Source organism: Scardinius erythrophthalmus (genome assembly GCF_964197995.2).
Source record: "Scardinius erythrophthalmus genome assembly, contig: HAP1_SCAFFOLD_167, whole genome shotgun sequence".
In the NCBI taxonomy this organism is placed as follows: Eukaryota; Metazoa; Chordata; class Actinopteri; order Cypriniformes; family Leuciscidae; genus Scardinius; species Scardinius erythrophthalmus.
The window spans coordinates 113,438-126,704 of record NW_028296444.1 but is presented as its reverse complement, the minus strand read 5'-3'; the positions used below and the strand labels follow the sequence as shown (position 1 = coordinate 126,704).

The 13,267-nt window shown below is 39.9% G+C and overlaps 1 protein-coding gene across 1 annotated transcript; it reads left to right on the top strand.

Moving 5' to 3' along the window:
* Positions 1-634: 634 nt before the first annotated feature.
* On the top strand, positions 635-13,267 carry LOC308686288 (granule associated Rac and RHOG effector protein 1-like; the record flags this gene model as incomplete). Its single annotated transcript, XM_081394652.1, has 10 exons — positions 635-730; positions 1,050-1,211; positions 2,030-2,188; positions 4,777-4,874; positions 5,655-5,780; positions 6,847-7,823; positions 8,541-8,706; positions 9,376-9,513; positions 9,609-9,687; positions 11,249-13,267. Coding segments are annotated over 10 exons (2,349 nt in total), but the record flags the coding sequence as incomplete, so codon positions are not given.

Genomic DNA, 13,267 nt, shown 5'->3' with positions numbered 1-13,267 from the left:
ACACACACACACACACGTTTACCATGCTAATGATAGTTTACTGTTAGTGCTGTAAAATCATAATTAATGAAAGTGAATCTGTTTGTCATTGTAAGTTTTCTTTTTGTGATGACTGGTGGGTTATACCATGTTATCACAGTTTAATTGTGATGATTATTTAATAAATGCTATTATCTAGTATTTACATTTATGCTTTTGGCAGAATGCAAAGCGAGATCGCATTTAAGTTATACGGTATACATTTTATCAGTTCATTCATTCCCGGGGAATTGAAGCCATGACCTCGGCGTTACTAGTGCAATGCTTTACTGTTTGAGCTACGTAATGCTAAAATTACTTTAAAACTATTTTAAACAATAGTTATATCAGAGCTCGTATTAATTGAGCACATTAAATATTTTTACTTTAAGAATGTAATGATCACTTTGTAAGTGAAATCATGATGGTGCAAAACTTAAAATAAAAAGTGACCTGTAACAGGATTGAATGTAGAAACGGAGATCTTTAGTATTATAGGTCCAGAAGTTTATAGTACTATTAAAATTTAAAGGTAATAATTTTGTATTCTGTTAATAATGAGGCTTTTTGTGAGCCCCAGACTGACCCACTGACATTGTGTGCATGTGTGTTGCAGGCGTATAAAGTGGCGTTAGACTCTTTGGGTCACAGTGAATACGCGCTGAAGGCCGGATTTCACCTTAATCCCAAATCAGTGGAAGCAGCTTTGCAGGTATGTTTGCCGTGTGTGGAATTACAGCTTAGTGCAGATTAGAGCTTCTCTCAGGATGTTCATGTGTTCAGCAGTCGCACACATAGAGACACGTGAATGTCCACAGATTTAAATATGCTGCACATATTGTGCTGCACAAATCCCATCTACTTGAATGGGGGAATCCTTCCTCAGAAGCTCTCGAGCTGTTACTTGTAAACATGACTTTGTTGTGTCTTCACAGGCACATGCGTTTGCGTGTTGTTGTTTATTTGGTTTAATTTTGTGTGCATATGAACGGTGTTTGATTATTGCCGTGTGTGTGTGTGTGTATGTGCAGGGCTGCTGCAGTGACGCTGAAGCCCAGCAGGCCGGACGGTTTCACACCACGTCTCAGGCAATCCAGTGTGAATTACCCACAATTCCTGTCCAGATCGGCTCTCATCTCCTCCGAGGAGTTTCCTTCAACGAAAGTGCATCAGATAACCTCAAGCTCAAAACGGTATTCTGTTCTCTCTCAGAACACAATATTATGAATTATGACTAGAGATAAGATCCAGCTGGAAATGTAATCTATGATAGCAAGTACACAAATTCAAAAGGATAAAACTATGTGGGACATGCATGTCTCAGACTGTTGAGACACTGGTATGTGAATCTCACAAAACCTAGTATTTCACATCCAAAACAAAAATAAATATTTTTCATTTAAAAAATTAGGCTTTTTAAAGACCATTTAAGTGCTTTTGTTAAACTATTCAAGATCAGTAAAGTTTTTTTTTTTTTTTTCTTAAAGAAATTAATACTTTTATTCAGCTAGGCTGCCTTAAATTGACCAAAAGTAACAGTAAAGAGATCTATAATGATATAAAAGATTTCTATTTTAAATAAATGCTGTTCTTTTCAACTTTCTATTAATCAAATAATCTTGAAAAATAAACTTTCCACAAATAAAGAAAATATATGAAGCATCTCAAATGTTTTCAACACTGATAATAATAATAAATGTTTCTGGAGCAGCAAATCATCATATTAGAATGATTTCTGAAGGATCATGTGACACTGAAGACTGGTGTAATGATGCAATAAATTACATTTTTACCATATATTCACAAAGAAAACAGATATATTTAATTGCAATAATATTTCACTGTTTTTTACTGTATTTTTTTAAATCAAATAAATGCAGCCTTGGTGAGCATAACAGACCCCAAACTTTCAAACAGTAGTGTCTATTATTTACATTGTATAGTCATTTTACAAATAAAACATTACAGTGAAGAGAATCATCTAATTTATTCAAATGTAATCTCTTCCCAGCATGCCGTGCTGCAGCTGATCAAAGATGCGTTGGATCAGAACGGCGTGGCGGTGCGGGACGACTCCCCCGTCACTGAGGTCCTGAACCAGGTGTGTCCCTCCAGCTGGAGAGGAGCCTGTAAGACCGCAGTACAGCTGCTGTTCGGGCAGGCGGGACTGGTGAGTTTCACATGTTTGATTGACGCCAGAGAGTCTGGTCCACATTGCAGCATATTTTATTGGACTGTCCTGGGTTTAATACAAGTATAATGCTGTTTTATGAAGTTATTTCACTTAAGGACTTATTTAGTAAGATTATGCCTGAAAAGGTTTTGGATTTTTTTTTGGATTTTTTTTTTTTATCAGATGTTAATAAAAAAAAAAAAATTATAATATGATTTGTTGTTTGTTTGCTTGGTTTTATTGTATTTATATGATATTTGTATTTGTGTAATTTCATTTTTGCCATGAAAATAGCCTTAGATGCTGACATGGCATATCTATCCACATTACAGCTTATTCCAGACAGGAACCGGCCGCTTGGACAGGAAGATGCATAAAACCACCAATCACTTCTTTTTTTTTTTGGTGGTGTTTTCATTTATACATTTAGCAGATGTTTTTATAGAAGTCATCTCAAGTCACCTTTATTTATACAGTGCTTTATACAATACAGATTGTTTCAAAGCAGCTTTACAGTGATGCATTTCGGCTGCTGTTCAGTTTCGTTGTAAAGATCATAGTTTGCTAACACTTTATTTTACAGTGTCCTTGTTACAAGTGTTACATGTACCATAGTAATAACAGTAAATTATGCATAATTACATGCAACAAACCCTAATCCTACCCTAACCCTATAGTAAGTACTTGTTGTTTATTAATATTACTTGAATATATAATTACACTGTAACAATGGCATCTTAAAATAAAGTGTAACCATTAGTTCATTTCATCTATAAAGCGGTTCTGCAAGCTGTGACGCTGGTCATAGGGTCTGTGTGGAGGACCGGTCCGGTTCACACGGTCACTGCTGAGGATCTGTGCCGGTGACTGTCGTGCCGACGAGGCCTCACAGGGATTGTCTAGTAGATGCTGACATTCAGGGCTGTGTTTTGGTCGTGTCTAGGTCTAGATGTCCACCGTCTGATCTGGATGTGGACTGGATCCGGCTGACTACGGTAACCTCGAGATGAGGAGGAGACAGACAGACTAATATTAGCGTAGATGCCTTTCTTCTTACGGTGTAACGAGTACATCAGGTGTTATAGGAAGTGTTCCCGGTTCTGGTTGACCTAATTTATGCAGAGTAACAGTCATTTAACTGATTTGAATAATATAAATTGATAATGTGTTGTGTATGCCAGGTTAAAGAGATGTGTTTTTAGTCTGGATTTAAACTGACAGAGTGTGTGCTTCCGAACAAGGCTAGGAAGACTGTTAGATTCTTTCTTTATTTGTGATAAAGCTGATGACTGATTCACATTCAGATCGCTAAACCTCAGAATCATTAGTGTTTCACAGTATAACACATAAATACACACATCTTCATATTTATCTGTACACATGACAAACGCCCAGGAAACGTGACGGAAACCTTCATTATTAGCAACATCATATGTGTGAGAGTGTGTTTATGTGTGAGTGTGTATGTGTGAGTGTGTTTGTGTGAGTGTATGTGTGAGGGTGTGTTTATGTGTGAGTGTGTTTATGTGTGAGTGTATATGTGTGAGAGAGTGTGTGAGTGTGTGTGTTTGTGTGAGTGTGTGTGACTGTATATGTGTGAGAGTGTGTGTTTGTGTGAGTGTATATGTGTGAGTGTGTGCGTTTATGTGTGAGTGTGTCTGTGTGTGTGTATATGTGTGAGTGTTTGTGTGAGTGTGTTTATGTGTGAGTTTGTGTGAGTGTATATGTGTGTGAGAGTGTATATGTGTGTGTGAGTGTATATGTGAGTGTGTGTGAGTGTATATCATTGTGTGTGTGTGTGTGTGTGTGTGTGTGAGTGTATATGTGTGTGTGAGTGTGTGTGTCAGTGTATATGTGTGAGAGTGTAAAATCAATGACACCTCTGTAGTAGACTGGACACGTCATCATATGATACTAAGTGCCTCAAAGACAACTATGAATTATCAAATTTATTAGATTTGATTTCATAAACCTCACAAATATGAGCAGTAACTAATCCGTCCTGAGACGTGTTCGCAACAGAAGTCTGGAAACTTTCTAGCAACCGATATTAACCAGCATAGTTTTATTGGTTCATTGTCAGCAACGTTCACATGGAAGAATGAAGGTCTGAACTCAAGGTTTTGAAAAAGGCCACCGGCTACAGGAAAATGATTTATGAAAAATCATAAAGCCGTTTCCATGACGCCGTTTCTGTCCTTGTTGTGTGTGTGGTCAGAGTGACCGTGACCTTTGGGCGTGTGTGTGTTGAGTCCCCATCATTTGAGTCACATTGAGGATACACCTGCGCTATTAATAACAATAGCCCACTTCCTGTTTGATAGGAAACACACTCCCTGTTTCAAACTTCACGGCCTCTTTTCAAGAACTGTGGGAAATATTTCATTTGTGTTTTCTGGTGGAAACGGCTTTCTGACAGTGATGAAAAGTTGGTTCACTGGGGCTCTCGAGTGTCCAAGTGTTGTTTGTTTGACAGAAATGATTTATGATCACAGGACGGGTAACATGAATGATTCATTCACTGGCAGAGCTTCATTACAGTGTGTACAGTTATTAACCCTGATGATGATGATGTGTTTGTGCAGGTTGTGGTGGACACGGCTCAGATTGAGAACAAGGAAGCTTACGCCCCTCAGATCTGTCTTGAAGGATCTAAAGTTGTGATCCAGGTTCCCTCCACATGGTGAGTAACTATACGGTAAAGTTTGTGGTAATTATAGCACTAGTTTATTAAATCTCAGCATCACTGAAAGTAATTGTAGATCCACATACTCTGTAGTTTGCAAGAGTTCAAGCTGCTTTACTACATTTACTCAAAGTTGAGATGGCTAATGTTGTTTATGAACAAAATGAATAAAGTTTTCACTGTTATACAGTAGGGGGCACTATTACACATCTTCTGAAAGAGAACTGAATCTCATCAAAACAGGCAAAAAAGGAGCAGAAACGAACGATTAAAGCCTTGATTATGCACGTTGTATTCTTTGGAAAAAAAAAAGATTTTTCTCAGCTCTGTTTAAATTTATTTTATTTTTTTTATGAAACTTACCCATGTTCAAGAGTTAATAAGAAAAGAATGCATGACGCTATAATAAAAACACTTTGTTTAAAAGCAGAGGCTCTGTTCTTTCTTCTGATATATTGCATGTTCAGATATTCATACAACAAATATTCTGAGGCCTGTGAAAGTAATAAAATAATTGCTGGCGGTGACAAGACCTTTAACCTCTGTTAAACTGAGTCAATTTAGCTCAAAGCATCTTTTATGCATATAAAACTTAAAGGGATTATATAATTGCTATATTCTATTATTTTTGCAAGAAAAATATCGTTACATTTTTGGTAAATAATTGTTTGTTTTAATTTAATTATTGTGCCATATCCTCAGCAAAGGCTAAACTTTAAGTAAAAAAAATAAAACAATAAAAAATAATTCTTCTGCCTGTTGTGTTTTGTCTGTCAGGTGTCTGAAGGAGGATCCAGCCACGATGTCTCTGCTGCAGCGCAGTCTGGATCCAGAGAAGACCCTCGGCCTGGTGGACGTGCTTTACACAGCTGTGTTCGACCTCCACCGCTGGAAGGAGCGCAAGTCAGTGGCAAACGCATTAGTGCTGCGTAGAAAATGATAGTAGAAAATTATGTATATTATAAATACATGTATATATAATTTGTTTTTAACTAAATGACACTCAACAAATCACTCAAAATTCAACGTTTTCTTTTTGTGTGTGCAAAATATTCTACTAAAATGTATATACTGTACATACATTTAGTAGAAAATTAAATATATGTATTTATAATATATATACTTTTCTTCTAAATGTATGCATGTATATACATTTTAGTAGACTACACGCACTCACTCGCTATCTCTCTCACACACATACACACATTTTATGTGTGTACTAAAATAACTGAAATAGAAATCAAAAACTAGCCTAGAAATCTAGACGCACCCTAGCGGCAGCAAAATGTATTTCGCAGCCAGGTACGTCTAGCAACTCTCAATAAACCTTCTCGCTGCAAAAACCCAGATTGGGTCAGGCCAATCACGTTGTGTATAGAGTAGGCGGGGGCGGGCTTAACATACACGACAGAGTTGCGACGGTTACCTGCTGCTACTTGAAAACAAAGAATGGCGGCTGCTGATGGAGAACAACGGTCTTTCGAATCGGCTTTGGCCGTGACTCTGGAGGACTTGGAGTTAAGTTTTTCTTTGAGAAAAGAGCAAAGAACGGCACTTAAGTCATTCTTAAAAAAAGGAAGATGTGTTCGTCGTTTTGCCGGCCAGATATGGCAAAAGTTGAATCTATCAACTAAGCTCCGCTGTTGGGAAAACACTCTGGTTGGTTGAAGCGCTGTCCTATTGCGTGCAGAGGGAATTTGAAAGACAGCCGTTTATCCCGCCCCTCGGATTGAGCCGTGACTATGGTGAGTTTCCAGACCTAACATCTTGATGTAGGTCTGGCTTGCCAGGCTAATCAAAAACTATATAGACTAGAGACACAAAAAATGACAAAAACAACAGAATAACTTAAACTAAATTGAAAATGGAAAATATAACCATCATAATATTAATCTCAATGACACTAAAATAACACTGATTAGAGAGTGGTTGTAATTCTCTGTTGATTTGTGTGTGTGTGTGTGTGCAGGGAACAGACTTTGCCCACCATTCAGATCCAGCTTCAACGGGACACGACTGATTACGGCGGCCCCGTCGATCTCCCCCCCGGGAACAGCACCAAATCCTCCAGCGGCCTCCCCAAAACCATCTCCAAACTCACCTCACGCTTCACCAAGAAAACCTCGTCCAACTCCAGCGCGGGCGGCAGTTACTCCATCCCAAACACCCCGTCTCGGAGCAGCTCCAACTCCGACGACAAGACCGCACGCCTGCACAGCATCCTTCAGATGAGCAGCATGCCCTGCACCCCCGACCCGAGCCACACACACATCGCCAACGGTGCAGACGAGCAGGGCATGAACCTTCCCACCGACCAGGAGATGCAAGACGTCATCGACTTCCTATCAGGGTTCAACATGGGGAAATCCCAGCAGGCGTCTCCGTTGGTGAAGAGAAGGAACTCGGTTGCGTCGACAAATGCGTCCGACTTGAAACCGCCAACCTCGCAAGTGTCTCATAACGCCGTGCAGACGTTAGCGCAAACCTTACAGCAACAGACACAACAACAGCAGCAGCAGCAGCAGCAGCAACTTCCTTCAACACCAAAACAACAGCAAACACAAACGCAGTCACAGTCGCAACCGACCCTGCCATTCTACCAGCATCTCTTGCAGCCGATTGGTCAGCCTCAGCAACAGCAAGCCCCAGTTTCTCCACAGATTTCTTCCCAGCAGCCCAGAGCTCCCAGTAAGTGGCCCCAGGGTCCGTTGGGCGGCCTGTCACCGATCGGGCCCTTGACGCAGTGGCCCGCTCCGGGTCTGCCCGACCTCAGCTCTGACCTCTACAGTCTCGGGCTGGTCAGCACATACATGGACAGCGTCATGTCGGAGATGCTCGGACACAAGCCCCCGCAGGGACCGCGGAACAACACCTGGCCCAACCGAGACCAGAGCGAGCAGAGTCTGTTTGGGGTGCTGGGAGACTCCATGCCCTTTGACCCTGCAGGTGAGCAGAGATGTGTTTGTAGTGGTTGCCTGTCATTGGTTGAGCAAAACTAAGAAGTTTTAGTTTTAGTTGCATGGTAGAGAATGACTGTTCTGATCTAATTATTTATATATACTTTTAACTTACTTTGACTAAAGAGTTTTTTAATTAAAGCTATACTGAGATAAATTCAAATGTACGATGACAAACAATGCTATATGACTTTAAGAAAAAATAACAAATCTGAATGTTTCAAATAAATAAATGCACACATATACATATATATATATATATATATATATATATATATATATATATATATATATACACACACACACACACACACACACACATGCATGCATACATACATACATATGTATGTGTGTATATTCTATACACACACATATTCATCCGGTCACATTTCTATAATGTGCATATTTTTATCTGCCATTTTTTACAATAAATATTATTGTACTTTTATTGCAGTCTTTTACTTTATAATTAGTTGCTCTGAAAGAATGCATCAAATTGACAGTGCAATTTTTTTGTAATGAATTTAGAATTTATTTGAATGCAAATAGCATGCAATAATTGTCATATGTAATAAATTAATTGTTTTCTCACTGCGAGTGGAGTGTGTGTGTGTGTTGGACTCCATTATGTGTTTCTGCTGTGCTGGACAGTTTAAACAAAGAGCAGGACTAACCCCACACATCTCTCTGTCTCGGTCTCGGTCAGTGGGCTCGGATCCAGAGTTTGCTCGTTATGTTGCCGGGGTCAATCAGGCCATGCAGCAGAAACGCCAGGCTCAACATGTCCGCCGTCCCAGCAACCCCCGCAGTAACTGGCCCCACCCCGAGGAGCAGCACAGGGGCTGGGCACACCCTGAATACTACAGCGAAGGGTGAGTGACACATGACCGGTCACATGGTGCTCGCCGTGAGTTATTTCAGGTGTCCTGTAGTGGAAACATTGACCTTAATAGTTTTGGATGTTGATATGTAAGGGATAATGTAAATCCAGCCGGTTGTTCTCTCACAATAAACCCCCGACTCGAAGCGTTGGGGTCACCATCAGCCTGAAGGGGTTTATTCTGAGATAACAACCGGCTGGATGTACATTATCCTGCTTATTACACGGCTACTATATAATTAGACACGAAATAGTGGTTGAAATATTTTGTTAGGTCTTTAAACGCAGAGCTTCCGCGGAGAGAGACGTTGCAGCGCAGCAAGTTCAAACTAGACGGACATATAAGAGAAACAATAGTCACAAAATGGCGGCAGCTGCGTTTGTATGAAACAAGAGAGAGCGAGTCCATGATACTGGACGGCATAGTTAAATAACTGTACACAAAATATTGATTAGACTGAGTTTTAATGTTTCATTAGCTCTCTAAATGCAAAACTTCCACAAATAAAAAACATTTCTAGTGCTGATGACCCGGATGAGCCTGTGTTTCTGTTCTCAGCGGTTGTTATCTGGGAATATTATACCGTTGGATGGTGCGATTGGCCAATCAGAATCAAGTATTCCACAGAGCTGTGTAATAAAGATGTTTGTATTTGAGCAGGGAGGCGGTCAACAGCGGCTGGTCAGCCAATCAGGGGGATTCAGCCAGTTCGAGTGACGAGACCTCCTCGGCCAATGGGGACAGTCTGTTCTCCATGTTCTCTGGGCCCGACCTGGTGGCGGCTGTCAAACAAAGACGGTAACAAACATTTGATTTGTTCGTCAGAAACTTTTATCGGAAATGATTCATGTGTTTGAGATGAGTGTGTTGCTCATGTTGAGTGTGTTTTGTAGGAAACACAGCTGTGGTGAACAGGAAGTGTGTACTCTGCCCTCTCCTCCACTGCACCACACCAGTGACGACAGTAACCAGGTAGAAATCAAACACACATGTTTATTCCATAAGAGTATGAGATGGAGTTTCACAGTAGGTGCTTTCACATATGCAGCCGTTGCTGTAAATAGAATGTATACATTTAGTTATAGAATGTTTAAAAAATTTACGTTTGGATTATAATAATTAGTTACATTTATATGTAGCGCTTTTCTGGGTACTCAAAGCGCTTTACATGGAAGGGGGGGGGGGGGGGGTGTCTCCTCAACCACCAATGTGCAGCTCCACCTTTATGATGCGACGGCAGCCATATTGCGCCAGAATGCTCACCACACACCAGCTTACTGGTGGAGAGGAGACCGTGATGAAGCCAATCAGTATATGGGGATGATTAGAAGGCCATGATTGATAGAGGCCAAGGGGCAAATTTGGCCAGGATGCCAGGGTTACACCCCTACTCTTTTTGAAGGACATCCTGGGATTTTTAATGACCACAGGTAGTCAGGACCTCGGTTTAACGTCTCATCCGAAGGGCGTGCTCTTTGACAGTATACGGTCCCGATCACTACACTGGGGCGTTAGGTCCCACACAGTCCACAGGTGAGCGCCCCCTGCTGGCCTCACTAACACCTCTTCCAGCAGCAACCTGGTTTTCTCAGGAGGTCTCCCATCCAGGTACTGACCAGGCTCAGCCCTGCTTAGCTTCAGTGGGGAACCAGTCTTGGGCTACAGGGTGATATGGCTGCTGACAAATAATGGGGTGGAGTGGAGTGGAGTTTTTTGCACGAGTGCACATTTTTTCCCCAAATTAGTAGTAATATGCTATATTTTTGACTAAGCCAGATAAACATAATTTCTGACAAATGATGTCACGTCAAATTCAGTGTGGCGTAACATGCAGGATGCCAGAAAGTTCACAGAAAGGACTCTAAAGATATGATTTGATTCTGATCATGAATATAACTGTGACATTTCTGAGAAACTTTTAAACTAAAAACTTTAAAATGCAGATGCAAGTGCTGGGCAATGATTAATCGCTATTAATCACATCCAAAATAAAATTCTGTGTTTACATAATATATTGTGTGTGTACTGTACATAATTATTTTGTATATATAAATAAACACACATGCATGTATATATTTAAGTAAAATGTGTTATTTATATATAAAATATTAATATTTAAAATATACATGCATGTGTGTGTATTTATATATACAAAATAATTATGCACAGTACACACATATATTATGTGAACACAAACTTTTATTTTGGATGCGATTAATCGCAATCAATCGTTTCACAGCCTATGTATACATATACGTACATATACACATACACATACACACACACACACACACACACACACACACATATATATATATATATATATATATAATATATATATATATATATATATATATATGCATACAAAATAATTATACACCGTACACACACACATATATATATTATGTAAACACACTATTATTTTGGATGCGATTTAATTGTTCACCTTCTTGAACATGAATATTTGTCATTGGGCCTTCGGCACACTTTGATAGTTTTGCTCCATATGTGTGTTGTGCTGTTTGTGTTACAGGACAGCAAAACTAAAACATGGCCTCCTAAAGCCCCATGGCAGCACTCCTCGCACACCAACACCATGCCCAATCCCAGCTCTTCCCTCTACCAGATGACCATCCCCTCCAGCCAATGGGGCGACTCCATGCAAATGCTGCAGTCTCCGGTGTGGTCGACAGCCAATGAATGCCCTCCATCCTCCGGGATCTCTTCTGGCTTCTCGTTCACACCACAACAACAACAACAGCAACAACAACAGCAGCAACAGCAGCAGCAACAGGTTTCCCAGCACAAGATCCTGAGCAAAGGCTTCAAAACCTTCCCGCTCAAACCCGAGCATCGACCCTCATACCTACACCAGTACTGAGCTGGACCCGTGCTGGGAGAGGTCGAACCCAGGGTTTTATAATCCCAACACGGCTTCATCGTAGAAACCCAGCTGGGATTGTTCATCTTGTGGTGAAGTGTGCCGTAAACCTGGTCTAGAGTCCAACCTTGTGAACTAGAAGTGTTTTTATAGGGAAATTTGCATTTAACATAGTGGTTAATAACCTTTTTGTACACAGATGCGTGTCCCCAAACAGAAACGTAACTGCCTTCCACGCTGTCCGAACGATGCATGATTCATGTTAACAAACAGCAGCTAGTCGGACCATTTCACTGGCAGCCGCTTCGATCTCGATTCGTTCGGCTTCGAGTTTACACACGACTTTTCCGATATGCATGGCCAGCGTGCTCACTCACAGCGCACTATTGCAGCCGCATTACGAAGATCCGGGGTCCTGGTTCGCTAACCGGACGTCCCATATAACGATACTGTGTTAAAATAGCTGTAACTGCCAAATGTCATGTGGGACGACCCAGACCGCAGCTCTCAGCTACTGTTCCATAGCTTGTAAATGACTCGGAAAAAAAGACACAAAAAAGAACTATAAATAATTTACTTTTTATGAAGAGGCTTTGAGCAGGCTCGGCAGAAATATAATAATCATAGCAGAGGTGTAATTTGAAAGAAATACACTACTTTTTCAACGTCTGACAGATTTAAAAAGAAAAAAAGAAGAAAAAAAAAGGATGTTAGCAGTAAGTAACTTTGTGCCATGTTGTTTTGAATAGCACTTGCAGATATTTTCTCTAACCAAAGTATTGTTTAGAGGGGGGAAATGGTGCTTGAACTTAAAAAAGAAATGTTGTTTGGGAGCGTAGTAGGCTAGTAGTTATATCTAGAAAGAGAGAGAGAAGAAAAAAAATCCTTTTATGAAAAACACAAACCCCTTCTGTATGGTCTTCATCCCTTCTTCATCGCGTTTGTTTTCCCATTGGCTTTTCTTCAGAACGACACTAACACTTCTCATAAATATAACATTTTATTCCTTTCAAATACAATATATTTCTTGTACAAATATTGACAGTATTAATCTTATTTTTGTATTTTCTTACACATTATACCATTACTCTATAAGTTAGCATAATATAGGCTTAATAATAAAAATAAGTAAAACGTTATTTTCCCAAGATGTGAAGCACATTTTTTTTTCTTCCTGTCCTACAGAGTTTAACTGTACCTTCTTTCTACAGAGGTTACCAAATACGCCATTATAAACACTAATAAATGGTTCTGGTCGGATTGGGATGGATTTATTTTTTTGGGTTATTTTTGAGCCCAGATTCCATTGGTTTCTGTGGTTTCGGGCTGCATCTTAAAAGCCCAGAATGTTCATTTCGTGACGTTTGCCGATGCCAATGTTGCCTGTATTTATGATATGACCATGTTTTCTGAAAACTAACATACTTACCATGTTTACAGAGAATCGTTTGCTGTATATAAATATATCTTTTTATAGTTCTGTGCTTTGCACAATCAAAAATGTAGGTTCGTTGCTTCGTCCGTGTTTTTCTCCCAAACTGTTTCGGCTTTTTTCTTCTTTTTTTTTTTTTTTTTAAAAGATAAAACATCTTCAATGACCTTGGACTGTAACGCTCAACATTTCTCAGCTGTGTCAAAATGGTTTACTAGTGGCTTCAAAAAAAATTAAAA